Genomic DNA, 16,947 nt, shown 5'->3' with positions numbered 1-16,947 from the left:
CACTCAGATATCTTCACTCCTTCTGTTTACTGTTCAGATGTCAGCAACCCCAACCCCCCCCCCCTCTTTCATAACCTCATCCCTCAACCTTCTACTGATCCCTTTTCATTCCTTCATCCACCATCCATCCATCCCTCATTTTTTCATCCTTTTATCCGCATTATGCCTTCATCCCTCAACCCCCTCTTCTATTTATCCTTTCATACCCTCATCCATATAACCCTCATTTTTTTATCCTTTCATCATTTCATCCCCTGATCCTTCATCCTTTCATCTTCCATAACTTCATCCCTACATCATTTTGAATTGAAAAACCTTCCTGGATGGGAAGCGAAATGTTTTCAAACTTGGAAACCAAGTCTAGTGGATTGTTTTAAACTTTTTTGGAATCCCTACATCCCTCATCTTTTCATACCTTCATTCTCCATTCAGTCAATAAACCTTTAAACTAGTTTTCCTGCTGTTCTTGCCGGTTCTCGTCTAATTCTTAAGATTTGTTCTTGCTCCTAGTCTTGGAAAGTCCGTTCCTGGTTTTAGCCTCAGAGGGTTGGGTAACAGATAACAGAAAACTTATCTAAAAATGATCTAGATTTATTATTACATCCCAGTCTTAAATTAAATCAAAACAAAGCCAAACTAGGTCTTGTTATCTTTTTATGTTGTGTCAAACTTTAAATGTTCCGTATCTAATTCTTTGGTCTGGTTTCTCATTCCTCCATGAGTGGAGAAATGGTTCCCTGAGGGCTGAACGTCTCAATGGTTCTCTGAAACAGAGAAAGCAGACATGTTAACTAAACAACGCATGCAGACGATGCAGAAAAACAGAGCTGAGAGTCAGAGGTGGCCTCACCTCCATCCGTATCACATGCTCCTCTCTAGATTTGGTGAAGAAATGTTTGTAGAGTTTGTATTTCACAGCCAGCCTGCACAATAAATGTTTACAGATTCAGAATTATGTTCAACACTTCAGTCATATACCCCAATGGCCCAAAACCCATTTAAACCCGGGATGCTTTTAGATGTTGTCTCCAAAGTCTCCAGTAGCAGAAAAAAGTCGCTAGATTTGGCGCTAGGCGCTTTTTAGAAATCAAAGTGCTAGAGGGGTCTGAAAAGTGGCTAAATATAGCGACTAAAGCGCTAAGTTGGCAACACTGCTCTTTGCATCGTTTGTTTTCAAATGGTTTGCTGCTGTCTGTTTGGACCTTTCTGAACATGTGCAGCAAATGGACTGATCCAATATGGCGGACACTGAAGGGGGGGGCTGAGACACACTTAATATTATAAGTTTTCTGATGGCATTTTAGCCAAAGGACTTTTATCAAAAACATAATTAATGTGCACAAATAAGGAATAGTTATAATAACCATACATGTAAACAAAGTTTTATGGGGCCTCCAGGAACTTGGGGCCCTAGGCAGCTGCCTAGTATTGCCTAATGGTAAATCCCTCCTTGTTTCAGCTAAAATCAGTTGGAAAATATGGAGCAGAAAAATGGCATTTCCTCTGGGCTCTCTGTTCAAACCAGAAAAACCCGCCAGAGTGTGCTTTCCACTAAACGTGATTTTGGTCCTAATCTTTAATTGATATAATTCCTGGAAGGATGCATCTTTAATAGAAGCAGGACTGTGAATGACGGAGGAGGGCAGGATGTCCATGTGACTGTGGACAGGAGAGAAAGATGCTGAGCTTATTCCTGAACTGAACCTGTTGAAGAATGGATTCAGTTCATTAGCTCTGTCCAGACTTGCATCTATCTGATCTTCCTTCTGAAGCCTGGGATCTTCTTCATCTCTGATTGTTCTGTTGGAGCTTCTTTTCCAGCCTCTCCTTCTTTGCCTCCTTGCTTCCTCTGATCCTCACCTTAAGTTTCTTCTGTATTCTCCTCATTATTTCCCTGTCTTCCTTCTTAAAGGCTATTTTTCTACACAGGAGTTGATCTAGTCAGTCACACAATCAGTCATTGCATTGATGTACTCTCCATGTGGCTGACACAGTGCATCCTAGTCTTTGGCCTCACAACAAGCTTACAGAGCTTCTTCAGCTTCCTGTGACCATCTCCTTATAGTTATTTTTAATGCAAAATGTCTCTTATAAAGTGATTTATAATCTGAGCAGAGAAAAACAAGATTGTGATCTGATTTCCCAGGAGGAGGTCTTCATTTAGAGAAGTACAAGGCATAAAACAAGGTCAAATTTGTTGTTTTTTTCTGACGCAGCAGCTGACAAACTGTTGGAACGTTGGCACTTTAGCAGAGAATGAGATGGGATTAAATCAAGCAGTTATTGCCACAAATACCAGAGGAAAAAAACATCAGAAAAATTTTACTCTTATCCACAAATGGAGGAACTAAAGTTCACTTTAAAGGAAAAGTCCAGTCAGCAAGGAATAATCAATGTATAATTATATATACCTAAAACTAGTATCTTTGCAGTGATTTAATGAACTAACCTTCAATCAGTAAAAAAATAAATAAAAAAAATAATTTTATTGATGATGTCATACACACTCTGCTTTGTTTTAAAAAAAATATATAAATATAAAAAATATAACCTGGGGGACAGTGATTCGTCTACATGTTATGAATGCTGGCGTACCATAAAGAACAAATTATGAACAGTTTAGTTTGTGTCTTCAAGTCGTTGCCCATAGGAAGACGTAACTTGGATATAACCTAACGGAATATCTTCAGAACAGCTCCAAATGACACAAAACTCATATGGGTGAGTAGAACATGATGTAATAACGTAAAATCAAGGGCCCAATGTAAAAAATACGAAATTCCCATTTAACATGCAGTTGTAATTGGTACATTAATTAAACAATCATTGTTTCAAATCCCTCTTTTTTATACTTGATCATCTTTTTTTACAATGTCAAACAGGTAGTTGGTCTGTTTTTTATTTGTCTGATTTCTGTCTGTTTTTAGGGTACGGTTAATGGTCTACAACTCTCGTGACTATCTCTGTAGATCATGGAGATACCAGCAATACAGAGTCCAGTTTAGACATTTAAATCTGCTAGACTTACCTCTTTGTAACATAGTCTGTCAGGGCAACAACTCCATTCTTGTCCAGAAGCGATGAGCCGTCTTGATCAGGTGAACGATGGCAGGCAACAGCTAAGGCTCTCATGAATGCCACCAAATTATCCACTAAACTAATCTGTTTCTCTGGCGGAGGACCAAAAAATCACAATAACATTAAACGCTTTAGAGAAATTAACCAAACTCAAGGAAAGAAACATATTTGAAATCCATAAACCTACGGAGGCGTATTGCATTCACCAGAGAAAAAGAAATCTGACAGATTATCTCATAATTACGAGATCTTATCTATATATTTAGTTATGATTACTTGAGCCAGTAATGAAGCATCTCTCAGAAAACTGGTCTTGATGATTACTTCTTAAGAATATCTGCATCTGTTCCACTGAGCAGTTCTCTGTACTGAGGTCTGACCTGATACGCGTTGGAGCTCCGCTCCTGTTTTCCACTTCATCATTATAGCACTCTGGAGTTAGGTAGCTGAGATGGAGGCATTTCTTGCAAGAAATAAGGTTCAAATTTATTTAACGTCCTTAGATGGAGAGATAGTCCTCTCTGACTGAGGCAAGGCTCAGTACATACTTTTATACCTAACAAAAATCCCAACACACTCTCCCCCGAGGGGAACCAACCCACCCCCTGCATAAAGAAGTTTCTCACACTTTGGGGGAAAAACAACTTGAGTTCATCAAGGCCATTTGCTGTCAGGTTAACATATCTTTCATTGGTCAGATGGATCTCCTCACAACAGCAGTCCTCCCCTTCATGCCATGAAGGAGGCTGTGGAAATCATTCTTATCTCTCAAGACCTTCGATTGAAGCCTGTGAGGCTAAGAACAGACATACCTCAGCCTTTTTTACTCCACACTACCCAGCTATAACTGTGGCATTACTACTTGTGGATTAAGCATGCAGCCATATGACCATTGGCCAAAATCCGTCAACCGCTCCATTAATACGGATTCCGTATGGTTTTAGTTTTTCATATGAATCGACATGCCACATAAAATTTTGACCTGGTCGTTTTAAACGATTCTGAAGCCCTTAGCTGTACTCCTTCAGGATTTAGGATTTTTGAGCAGGTAGCAGTTACTTGCAATGCCACCAAGCCAGCTAGAATGCATTTCAGACGCATTAATTTATAACCATAAAGCATCCCGTGCTGGTTCAATTGCGACTTCCAGTGAGTCAGAGTAGAGTGCCCTGTTTCACCTTAATAATCCTAAGGACTTACTGTGCAATGCTGACAAACTAAAACTTATTCTATTGAGGAAACTCAGTATTTCCCAGTGTTGCACACCTAAAAGGAAATAAAAGCAGATTAAATCCATTAACGCACTCATTGTTCAGGTTTCCGGTAGCTTAGCTCAGCAATGAATGTCCTTCCTGATCTCCTAAATATGACATCTTATCTCATAAGTCATAATATTGAGATCAGGATCTCATAATTATGTGAGATTTGTTTTTTCCTTTGGTGAATGCAATAAGTTTCCATATAAACCAGGTTATATTATTTAGAAAATCAACTTTTATCAAAAAAATTTAATTTTTATTAAAAATAAAAAGTATATCCAGGATATTCGAATAACTCTTAAAGAAAGAGCAGATCAGCTGTGTATCTTGTTGCAAGTTGCCTCTTCGTAAAATATTAGCTAATAAGAAAATAGAATAATAAGAAAAAAACATCTTATTGTTCCAGATAAAGATATGGTGAAGAATTAGGTCTGAATTTAAGTCGCACCCCTTGGAGGGGTGGAAGACTCAGTGAAAAAGAAATACAAATATTTCACATTCAATATTCAAATCATAGATTTAAAAATCCAACATCAAAAGCGTTTACTTATTAATCTATTAGTAAATGCTGCAGTTTGAAAAATTCTTTGCAAACCCTGTTTTTAAATGCAGATTTAAAGCTTGCAACACTTATCAAACATTAAAAAAGTGTGTTATTTTCTGTGTTTTCATTGACCTTACGTGTAAAAGCCATTTTGCTGTTTATTTTAACCTTACACTCGTTATTTTATGTTACAAGGATTTGACCCCAGAGACTTCTAGGTGAAAGTCATGTTCTTTTGCCAATCAGCCAAACGCATGGCGCCATGGAAAAACAGCCAGACGGAATTTGGTCACACCACATTTACTTTACTTTACTTTACTTTACCCTTAATAGCTTCCCTTTTTCATTAAATATTTGCATGATCCATTTTATTAAGCTGTTACTAATCTGTTTATGACATGTTACTAAACTGTTAATAATGGTATGATTAAAGTGTCTGATTTATTTAATAAAAGGTGATTGATCAGCTTGTAGAAGCACCTGCTAGGTTCTCCAGCAGCATGTGGAGTACCGCCATGGTGAGAGCGATCTGCGGGGGGGTAAACTTGACCTCTTTAGCCCAACAGAATCCAGACAGATAGAAATCAAAGAGGACGGCGTCTCTGTTGCAGGTCCAGCTCTTGGTGAAGCCCAGAACCTTTTCCATTCTACTGCAAACAGAGGAGTGATGTAGATTAGGCTGCAGCAGCGGGACAGTCAGGAACACAATGTTAACAGTGTTGGGAGCTGGAGAAATGCCAACTTTCTCCAGCAGAGTCGGCCCTGGTTCCTCTCAGCTGAGCTTTCGACGCACCTGCTTCTGATCATCTCATCTGGAGGACCAGACTACATAAGCTGTCTTCAGACCTTGCCTCGACGCCGCAGTGTCTTAATCAGTTGGTTAGCACCTAAGCCATAGATCCTCTGAGAACCTTGTTACTCCTGAGTCCTGTTTGGGTTCTAACCCTTTTGTCTCTGCTTCCAGGTTTTCTGTTCATTCTCCTGTGAAGCTCTGGAAGAGCTTAACCAGCCGAGCCTGCCCTCCGAGCCAAACCTGAAGACTTACTCTCTGGATTTCCAAGCAGCTCTGGATACTGAGCTGGAAACTCAAGCCAAGGTCAAACTCGTCTCTAGAAGTAAGACGCTGAAACAGCTTACGGACTCTGCAGAAACAAATCATCTCCGGACCCAACAGTTCCGCTCTCAAAGCCTCTTCTACGCACTTCAAGGTACAAGTCTGAACTCAACCAAGATCAATCCCAACCAAGCCTTCGCTAACAGAACTGTCTCTCTCACAGACTCCAGTGAACCAGTCCCAGACCAGAACCAGTTCAACTGTTCATTTAATTCATGCTTGTGCAAAAATATACTTGTTAAAACTTTCCCTCTGAGTCGTCAGTGTTCTGCATCTTGGGCCTCTCTGTTAACCCATCATGACAGAACACTGCGGCCAGACACAAGGCCCAGCAGACCACCTCCACCGTCGTTTGGAAGAACAAGATGCCCAAATCCAGGGACAAACTCAGACCCTCAATGAGTTGTACCGTTTGGTTGAAATGCATAATCATATGCTCCAGAGTTACGCTAATTATATGAGTAGTACTAACACCGCTCCAGCAACCCAACCATTTCCGGGTCCAGTTCCTCCTCCGAGGTCACCGGCTGTGACATCATCCGAGTTCCGCCCAAGTCTCCCAGAAAAGTTCTCTGGTAACGTTAATGATTGCAAGGGATTTTTATTTCAATGTCGACTCATTTTTCAGAACTCTCCTGGCAGTTTTCCCACGGACCACAAGAAAATAACCTTCATTCTTTCTCAGTTAACAGGAAGAGCTCTGGCCTGGGCTCAAGCCAGATTTGCTTCAGATGAGAGCCTTAATTGTCGTTATACAGATTTCATTTCAGAGTTTTCCCAAGTTTTCAATCAGGACACCGATCAAACCCCTGATTCACGAGCTCTTTTTCATCTAAAACAGGGAAATTCTTCAGTGGCTGAATTTTCCATAAACTTCCGGGTTAAAGCGGCTGCTTCCGGATGGAACCAAGGTGCCTTAAAAGGAGCTTATTTTGAGGCACTAAACGAAAATATTAAAGATGAGTTGGCTACCCTCGATGAACCGGCTACACTCGAAGAATTGATTCATCTAACCATTAAGCTGGACAACCGGATCCGGGCTAGAAACAGCCTAAAACACAGGAATTTGGGGTTGTTTTCCTCTGTCCCCGCCTCAAATAATGCGATTGTTGTTTCTGCTCCCACAGAACAGTTATCCAGACCGAAGCCCAAGAGCCAGCCACTCCCTTTGCCTGTTCAGGCTACTCACACTGGAGAAACCGAAATGGAGCCTATGCAGGTCGGACACACTAGGCTGACCCCAGAGGAAAGACAAAGGAGATTTCTGGGCAAACTTTGCATTTATTGCGGTGAGAGTGGACATTTCATCGCTACATGCCCAGCGAAATCAAAAGCCGGGGCCCGTCAGAGGTTTTGAGGAGTCTGACGGGCCACGTAGAAATTGAAAAACCTCCTCGTCTCATGCTTCCTGCCACTCTGTTTGTTTCAGACCAGAGTCTCTCTTTCTCAGCCTTCATTGAGTCTGGATGTGAACGAAACTTAATTGATTCTAATCTCGTCCAACAGCTTCAAATTGATACAGTACCTTTAACCCAGCCACTCAAGGTCTCTGCGATCGATGGGAAGAAACTTCATCAAGTCACCCACCAAACTCAACCCCTTGAGCTTCTGATCTCAGGTAACCATCGAGAGACCATAACCTTCTTTGTTTTTTCATCCGCATGTTCCCCTCTGGTGCTGGGTTTCGAATGGCTGGAGAAGCATAATCCCCATATTAATTGGACTGATCATCATGTGGAGTCCTGGTCCACATTGTGTCATGAGACATGCCTCCGTTCTGCAGCTCCCGCTGTGGGGTCCCCTAGAGGTGGGGGGGAGATGGACGTCCCTGACCTTACTTCGGTACCTCCTGACTACCATGATTTGGCTCCTGTCTTCAGTAAGGTCAGCGCTTCGTCCCTTCCACCACACAGACCATACGACTGTGCCATCGAGCTTTTATCCGGGGCTCCGTTACCCAGCAGTAGACTCTACAACATTTCCAAACCCGAACGTGAGACTATGGAAAAATACATTAACGAGTCGCTAGCTGCAGGGATAATTCGCCCATCTTCATCCCCGTTGGGCGCAGGGTTTTTCTTTGTTGGAAAGAAAGATGGTTCTTTAAGACCCTGTATCGATTATAGAGGCCTGAACCAAATTACAACCAAAAATAAATATCCTCTTCCTTTGCTCGCCTCAGCTTTTGAGCCCGTTCAAGGAGCTACCGTTTTCACTAAGCTCTATTTAAGAAATGCCTATCATCTCCTCAGGATACGTGAAGGGGATGAGTGGAAGACGGCATTTAAGACTCCCTTGGGCCAGTTCGAGTATTTGGTCATGCCTTTTGGATTAACTAATGCCCCTGCATGTTTTCAGGCCCTAGTGAACGATGTTCTCAGAGACTTTCTAAATGTGTTCGTGTTCGTCTACATAGATGACATTCTAATCTACTCCAAGGATCTTTCTGAGCATAAGAGACATGTCCACCTGGTTCTTCAGAGACTGCTGGAAAACAAACTATTTGTAAAGGCTGAGAAATGTGAGTTTGACCAATCTTCAGTTACCTTTTTGGGGTTTGTGCTCGAGGGCGGGCAGGTTAGGCCTTCCGAAGAAAAAAATTAAAGCAGTTTTGGAGTGGCCAGTTCCAGAGAACCGCAAACAATTACAAAGATTTTTGGGTTTTGCTAATTTCTACCGGAGATTTATCAGAAATTATAGCCAAACCGCCCTCCCACTAACTGCCTTGACATCATCCAAGAGAGTCTTCCAATGGTCCTCCAAGGCTCAATCTGCATTTGACAAACTCAAAACCTTGTTTTCCAGAGCTCCAGTGCTGATCCAACCAGATCCATCCAAACAATTCATCCTTGAGGTTGACGCTTCAGACTCCGGCGTGGGGGCAGTCTTGTCCCAAAAACTCGACTCAGATCAACGAATCCACCCCTGTGCCTTCTTCTCACGTAAGCTCTCTCCCGCAGAACATAACTACGACGTTGGTGACCGAGAACTTTTGGCTATCAAGTTAGCCCTGGAGGAATGGAGACACTGGCTAGAAGGAGCTGAGCATCCAGTTCTAGTGTGGACTGACCATAAAAATCTCGCCTACATCCAGTCCGCAAAACAAGCTACTCCTCGACAGTCAAGGTGGTCTCTCTTCTTTTCACGTTTTAACCTCATTATCTCCTACAGACCTGGATCAAAGAATATCAAGCCCGATTCTCTCTCTCGTCTCTACGCTGTGGATCAATCCGAGTCACCTCAACCTGTCCTCCCTGCCTCATGTACAGTAGGAATGGTCACCTGGGAGATTTCTGATTTAATCAACGCTGCTCTGGCCACGGAACCTGATCCAGGTAATGGTCCACCTAATCGAACCTATGTCCCTTCGTCTGTCAGGTCTCGCCTCTTCCAATGGATGCATTCCGCCAAATTCTCCGCTCATCCGGGGGTAAGCCGAACAGTTTATCTGATCTCAAGACGTTTTTGGTGGCCCACTCTTCATCGTGATGTTAAGGAATACGTGTTGGCTTGCTCCACCTGTGCACGGAACAAGGCCTCACATCAACCACCCTCTGGTTTGCTGCAACCTCTCCCAGTGCCCACACGTCCATGGTTCCACGACCCAATTTCGTCACTGGTCTCCCTGATTCCCGAGGTATGTCCACAATTTTCACCATTGAAGATCGATTCTCCAAGTCCTGTCACCTGATCCCTCTCAGAAAGCTTCCAACGGCCTTCCAAACCGCTCAACTGCTGATAAAGCACGTTTTCCGTCTCCATGGAATTCCACAGGACATCCTCTCAGATCGTGGACCCCAATTCATTTCACAGGTTTGGAAGGCTTTCTGCTCTGATCTCAATTGTAAAGTTTCACTAACCTCTGGCTATCATCCTCAGTCCAACGGTCAGACAGAGAGGATGAATCAGCACCTCGAATCAACCCTCAGATGTCTCACTTCCAACAACCCCACCGATTGGAGCCTGTATCTCACATGGATAGAATACGCCCACAACTCACTCAAGTCTGCTTCTACCGGTCAATCCCCCTTCCAGGTCAGTCTCGGCTATCAACCACCTCTTTTCCCCGCAGATGAGATAGAGATATCGGTTAAATCAGTCAATCACCAAATCCGTCGCTGCCAGCACATCTGGAGAGAAACCATCAACAGACTCAACCGCTCCTGCGAGACCACCAAGAGGTTTGCCGACTCCAAGAGACGCCCAGCCCCCGAGTACTCGGTCGGACAGGAAGTCTGGCTGTCCACCCGGGACATTCCCCTAAAGGGGATGTCCCGCAAGTTGTCTCCCAAATTCATCGGTCCATACAAGGTCATCCAAGTCATCAATCCCTCTGCCATCCGTCTTCAACTTCCCCCGACACTCTGAATCCATCCCACGTTTCACGTCTCCCAGGTAAAACCCGTCATTTTGAGTCCCCTTTGCCCTCCGTCCGACTCCCCTCCACCCGCCCTGGAAGTTGATGGACATCCGGCCTTCACTGTCCGCCGGATCGTGGACTCCCGTCGGCGAGGTCGCGGCTGGCAGTACCTCGTCGACTGGGAGGGCTACGGTCCGGAGGACCGACAGTGGGTTCCTGGTTCCTACATCCTCGATCCTTCTCTTATCGAGGAGTATGACCGCTCCCTCCCATCAACTTCCTCCGCACCGCCAAGAGGCGATCGTTGAGGGGGGGGTACTGTTGGGAGCTGGAGAAATGCCAACTTTCTCCAGCAGAGTCGGCCCTGGTTCCTCTCAGCTGAGCTTTCGACGCACCTGCTTCTGATCATCTCATCTGGAGGACCAGACTACATAAGCTGTCTTCAGACCTTGCCTCGACGCCGCAGTGTCTTAATCAGTTGGTTAGCACCTAAGCCATAGATCCTCTGAGAACCTTGTTACTCCTGAGTCCTGTTTGGGTTCTAACCCTTTTGTCTCTGCTTCCAGGTTACCTGCCTTTCTCCTGTGAAGCTCTGGAAGAGCTTAACCAGCCGAGCCTGCCCTCCGAGCCAAACCTGAAGACTTACTCTCTGGATTTCCAAGCAGCTCTGGATACTGAGCTGGAAACTCAAGCCAAGGTCAAACTCGTCTCTAGAAGTAAGACGCTGAAACAGCTTACGGACTCTGCAGAAACAAATCATCTCCGGACCCAACAGTTCCGCTCTCAAAGCCTCTTCTATGCACTTCAAGGTACAAGTCTGAACTCAACCAAGATCAATCCCAACCAAGCCTTCGCTAACAGAACTGTCTCTCTCACAGACTCCAGTGAACCAGTCCCAGACCAGAACCAGTTCAACTGTTCATTTAATTCATGCTTGTGCAACAATAAACTTGTTAAAACTTTCCCTCTGAGTCGTCAGTGTTCTGCATCTTGGGCCTCTCTGTTAACCCATCATGACAAACAGAACTCATCTTACAGGGGCCCTAAGAACCAAACAAGTTCCCGTTCGCTGTTCCAGACTCTAATTCTGTACGTATTTAGCCTGCTGGATGGTATGAAGGGATCTTTGCCTCTTGAGTCCTTTCCTAGTTTTTATCATGATCTATTTTGGCTGTTTAGTGTCCTGATCTGAGCTCCTCTGCTGCCATCCATCACTGAGGCTCTGGGTCAGAAAGGTCAGAGCAGACTCTTCCTGCTGAGGAGACTGAGGGGGCGCTCCAAAAGACCTTCTATGACTCTGCTGTGGAATCAGCCATCTTCTATGGAGCTGTCTGTTGGAGCAGTGCTGATCTGTAGCTGAGAGGAAGCAGCTGGATCAGCTGATCAGGAAGAACAGCTCTGTGATTGGATGCCCTCTGGACTCTGGAAACAGACGGATCCTAACTAAATGAACATCTCTGTTGGATAACGTCTCTCCCCCCCATGCATGAAGCTGGTGCTGAACTGGAGAGCTCCTTCAGTGACAGACTGCTGCACCCTAAATGCACCAGGGAGCGTTATCACAGATCCTTCCTCCCAGCAGCTGGAAGACTCTAGAACCACCACTGTTCCCAACAACCTCAATAAGTTGATCCGTTCATGCCGATTTTTCAGTTTCTACCTTAGTCAGTTAAATAACCTGCTGCTGTCATTCTGCACATCTCTGTGTTGCTGCTATTTTCAAATATCCATTACTGTAAAAATGCCCATAGCTGTATATTGGTTATTTATTCTCCAGTTTTATGTTGTTAAAGCACTTTACAGGATTTTATTGTTTATCTTTTAACTCTTCACAATTATATTATTCTTATAAATTTTTCTAAGGTCCACATTGTGTGACAATTTTTTTTACAATCTTTTTGCGGCTGTAAACACCAGAATTTCCCCATTATGGGTCAATAAAGGGATTTTCTATTCTATTCTGTTCTGTTCTATTCTATTCTATTCTATTCTATGATTGTTCTTCTGCATCTCAGCTTTCTGCTGTGTAAGATGATGATGTTGCAGTTTGTCACTGATTGAGCCTCTGACTGCAGACGGATGCTCATCCTGCCTGTGGTGCCCGGGATCCACGGTTCTCCATATTTGAGATGTTTTATGGAGAGGATCTTGTTCCATTATTGTTTTATTATTTTATTATTGCAAACAACACATTCTGTAAATGAAATTTGAAAAAGACGGAACCCAGAATTAAAACTTTTAAAAAGTTTTGAAAGAATCGTCGCTGTTTTCTCAGAATTATGTTTTTCTCAATCTTTTAACATTTATTTTGCACATATTATTTTTTTGAAATTCAAATTTTGTTTTTTTTAAACCACATTTTTTTTTATGTAACGTTAAAGTTGTGTTTACATGTCATGCTCCATTTACCTTTATTTTGTAAATTTCCATTTACAAAACTTGGACTTTGCTTGCAACAATAATGGAACAAAATTCACTGCATACAGATGTTGCTGTTTAAAATAGTATTTTTTTATTGTCTCTTTTCAGACTGAGTTTTGAAATGTGCTTTACAGATCACTTTCTTTTCACTTCAAAGCCTCGCTCGTGACGCGCACATCAACCAGTAAATTTGTTGTTGACGTCCAGCAACCAATAATAATGGTCCTCTTACAGTAGCTTCTCACTCTGGGGGAAAGCATCAGCCATTGGTAAGACTTCCTGTTCTTAGAATATATAGCATGATTCCAGAACAGGATTACCAAGAGCAATTATCTTACTGCACTGGCAGATTATTCCACCTATTATGATGAGAATTTTATGCAAAATGAGATTAATAATCTGACAGTCAGCTCTTTTTGAGTATACAAATCTTAAAACAAGATTGTAAAGAGTTTTTAATTAGATCAGAGAGAAGGACATTCCTGCAGTGCATATCCTAGCCTATTCCAACTGTTATAAATAACATAGTGTATACTAGGGGTGTGGGAAATAATCGTTTTGGCGATATATCGGGATTTTCGGCTGCCCAATATAATATCGATCTTTCACTTCTTAGTATCAATTAAAAAAAAAAAAAAAAATGGTTACATAAAACATTGATGGGAAAATGGGCTACCTCTGCACCACCACTGACAGAAAGCGCTGTGGAGCCCTTTAACTGCGTGCAGCACCAAATCTGTATTTCAGGCAGTCACAGTGGAAGAAAACCTCAAACAACAATGGATAATAATACCTAATCAATATTTTCTATATTGATATTGATTGATATATACAGCACTTGCTGTTTTATCTCATCATTTGATTTTGATAGCTGGGGAAAATATGGCAATATATAGTGATACTGCAATATCATGATAATATCGTATCGTGACCAAAGTATCGCAACATGTATCGAATCGCAACACTCATGCCAATACTCACCTCTAGTGTATACTGCAAAAACTGAGCTAAAAACTTCTCTCTTTATCCTCTGACATGGGAGCTGGCTGGGAGCTCGTCTGCCTGACTGTATGTTTCCTGGACAGGGCCGCCTGTGGAGCTGGTTGACAGTTGCCTTTTGTATCTATGCTTCTTTTTCTATGTCTGCTTCTGTGTCCTTGAACCCCAGTCGGCCTCAGCCTATCCTAAACATAAATGATCTAATTCCATTATCTGCCTTACCTACTCAACTCAATTACAAGAGAAACTGACAATCATATTTCAATTTTTGCAGTGTAAGTATGGATTTAGAAATTTTAACAAAAAAAACTGTATTAAACATATTTTGAAATGTGTTTCTATGTGGGGGTGGGGCAGTATAATTGCTGCTGTTGAAAGCTAGAAATGATTTCCATAGATTTCCCATTTTCAGATCTCTTTTATATCTATCTATAGTACCTAATATTGAAATGGAGCAAAAACAAACAGCTAAACTTTAAAAAAATGAAACTTTAACCGTTTAGTTTGTGTCTTCAAGTTGTTGCCCATAGGAAGACGTAACTTGGATATAACCTAATATAACGGAATATCTTCAGAACGGCTCCAAATGACACAAAACTCATATGGATGAGTAATGATGTAATAACGTAAAATCAAGGGCCCAATGTAAAAAAACGGGGTTCCCCTTTAAGTGGGGGTAATAATTCAGAATGCATAAAATTCCGCCGGTAAAATGTTTACCAGCAGGTGGAGCCATTGCGCGCTGCTCCGAGCTGACACCAAAAGTTCCAAACCCCACAGCTCTGGAACTGTTATAGCTAGAGGTCTGAAATTTTCTACATTTGTGGTCAACATGATGTAGAGCAAATATAATACAATAAAATCTGCCTTTTCTCAAGAATGTCTTTAATAATGCTGTTAAGATAAGACCTATCATTTCGGAGAATAAAAAAACAACAACTTTGAGTCATGTTTAAACTGATGCAGGTTGGTCTGTGTTGTAGTCACCCAATTTTATTTATTTATTAGGAAACTAGAGGATGTTAGCTTTCAGATAATGTATTGCACATGCAATTTGGGCTTACAGTTCCTAAGTTATTTGCTTTTCCATTTGGGTATGCAAAATAGGCGAGGATTACCCAAAATGAGGTGGGTGTTAAGAGGTTAAAGGAGATTGTAATTTATTTTTCTGCAATATTTAAATAGTTTAGTGATGAGTTCTTTCAGTAACAGACTAACTTCAGCTTGACTGAATGATGCATTCAAAATCATAGAGTTTAATTCATTTCTCTTTCTGTTGGAGGTTCACCTCCTGTGTGTCCCAGCTGATTGCCGTCACCCCGCCTGGTGTGGTGATTTTTTTTTTAAGCCCCACTTTGTGTGTGAAATTATTTCTTTTAACTATTTGACTCAAATCTGCATTGAATTAAATGCATATCTGTGAGTGACATGAGCAAATGGAGAACAAATTATTATCCAGCAATTCATTTGAATACAAAATAACAAACTTTGCTGAAGAAAATAAGTATCTTAAACGTAAGCCTGTCCTGCTTAGCTTCAAAGAGTAAAAATGAATACAAAACAACTTATAAATAGTGCATATTTTTTGGGCAACAGGAAACTTGAAAACAAATTTGTGCCTTAATTGCAATGACAGTTGTAAAACAGAAAAATAATCATTAGCTCAAGGCCACATAATGTGGCGATAGCCTAATTTTTCCATTTGTATTTCCTCTGAGCTCTTGCAGCAGTGCTTTGTCTTTGAGTGCTGCAGAGTAAAACTCTGAGCAAGACGGCTCCTAACTGAGACTGACAATAAGTTCAGCTTTAATTAATTCAGTGGATCATTTGTTCTGCACATCAGTCCATTTGTTCTTCATTAAGGAGAAAATCCTCTCCATAAAACCAGTGGAAGATGGGATGCAAGACACATCAGCTTGGATGTTGGGAAGGTGAGCTGCTTGAAGAACCTCCATCCACCTCTCTGCTGTTCCTTTGGACTGCCAGGATTCCTTTTCCTGAGTGAGGAGATCCAGAAGAGTTTGCAGTTCCACATTCTTCATACAGATCATCCATGGACATCCTCAGGCTGCTCTGCTGTCTCCTGCTGTGTTCTCTGTGAGCAACACTTGGCTCAACCAATGGGATGAGGAGATTCTGGATACATATATGCTGTCAGCTCATTGGTCACAACGCAGGACAGGGACGGGAACAAGTTTACCGTAAGTTTTGTATCTAAAGTGCCCCTGTTCTTCATTTTCCATTAGCTTTTTACTGACTATTTCTTTACTCCAATAAGGGACAAAGTGCGCTCCTTTTCCACTAAATATGGGACAGGTGCTTCTATTTCTAAACACAGAATAATTCTGTTTTTCATGGGACAGTTTCCATCCCTACTTACAGCAGAACCTCCTCAGCTTTGAGCTCCAGCAGCTCCTGGATCAGCTCCACTGGGAACCTGTCCCACTGCAGGGCCACTGCTTCCGGTTTCTGTTGCTAGGAAACGGTTTTATGACAAAAGATTCAATAAAACAAATTCAGAAACTCAGAGCGGAAATAAGAAGGAAACAAACCTTCATGACTGTCGGCAGCAAACTTCCCACCAAGTCCAGCTGCTCTTCCAGACCCGCTGTTACCGCGGTTGTCATGGCAACCCCTAGACTACGCAGGCTACAATGTGTTGCTTCTGTTTTGTTTTTATAAATTTTAGCTCAATTTCTTTCCTGTTTTTCCAGTTTGGATTTGATGAAATTAATTTCTCTCTAATTGCATTTTCTGAACCAATCAGAAACTCGCTCTCAATGAGCGCGTGTCTTACGTCCATGCAGACCAATAGAAGTATTTGTCACTATCACGGTGGATCAATAAAACAGAGAAAATTAATACGGAAAAATGAAACTTTTTTTTATCTAAGAAAACAGCAAAGTTGGGAACTACATTTAGAATCTGTGTTAGATTTTTTCTCTTTGCTGCAAAAACAATCAAAGAAAATTCACTGCATATAAAATAAACTAAATAAGCAACAAACAAAATAACCTTTTTGACTTTCCAAAACTTTTTCTCTAAAAACAAAAACAAAGAACTGCTGCTTTCCCGGACATGTTGACTGCTGTTGTCATGGCAACAGGCTGCCAGCGTGTCGTCACTCACCAGCCCTTCAAAGTAAATGAAAATCGAATAAGAATTATTTTTA

General features: G+C 41.9%; 1 protein-coding gene across 4 annotated transcripts; it reads right to left on the bottom strand.

The window, feature by feature from the left end:
* Positions 1 to 641: 641 nt before the first annotated feature.
* cabcoco1 (ciliary associated calcium binding coiled-coil 1) lies at positions 642 to 16,860 on the bottom strand. 4 transcript variants are annotated; one of them, XM_038303204.1, is made up of 6 exons: positions 16,328 to 16,860; positions 16,156 to 16,244; positions 5,362 to 5,528; positions 3,029 to 3,170; positions 851 to 923; positions 642 to 764 (listed from the first exon to the last, which is right to left on the bottom strand). In XM_038303204.1, exons 1-6 carry the CDS (start codon positions 16,400 to 16,402, stop codon positions 708 to 710), a joined length of 603 nt encoding a protein of 200 aa, XP_038159132.1. In that variant the 5' UTR covers positions 16,403 to 16,860; the 3' UTR covers positions 642 to 707. The 4 variants fall into 4 exon arrangements, with proteins under 4 accessions (XP_038159132.1, XP_038159130.1, XP_038159131.1 ...); XM_038303202.1 differs by having other exon boundaries at positions 16,156 to 16,250; positions 16,328 to 16,859; XM_038303203.1 differs by having other exon boundaries at positions 5,362 to 5,531; positions 16,328 to 16,858.
* Positions 16,861 to 16,947: the final 87 nt, after the last annotated feature.

The sequence above is a fragment of the Cyprinodon tularosa genome, unplaced genomic scaffold, assembly GCF_016077235.1.
Source record: "Cyprinodon tularosa strain WSP-4 unplaced genomic scaffold, ASM1607723v1 ctg508, whole genome shotgun sequence".
NCBI classification, from domain to species: domain Eukaryota; kingdom Metazoa; phylum Chordata; class Actinopteri; order Cyprinodontiformes; family Cyprinodontidae; genus Cyprinodon; species Cyprinodon tularosa.
The sequence above is the reverse complement of the archived record's forward strand: the minus strand, read 5'-3'. Positions and strand labels throughout refer to the sequence as shown.

Coding starts and splice junctions, on each gene's coding strand:
- cabcoco1 (XM_038303201.1), bottom strand. CDS start 16,402: ATGACAACCGCGGTAACAGCGGGTCTGGAAGAGCAGCTGGACTTGGTG. Junction 16,251..16,327: donor TGCTGCCGACAGTCATGAAG/GTTTGTTTCCTT, acceptor ACCGTTTCCTAG/CAACAGAAACCGGAAGCAGT. Junction 3,171..5,361: donor GCTGCTGGAGAACCTAGCAG/GTGCTTCTACAA, acceptor GTCCTCCGCCAG/AGAAACAGATTAGTTTAGTG.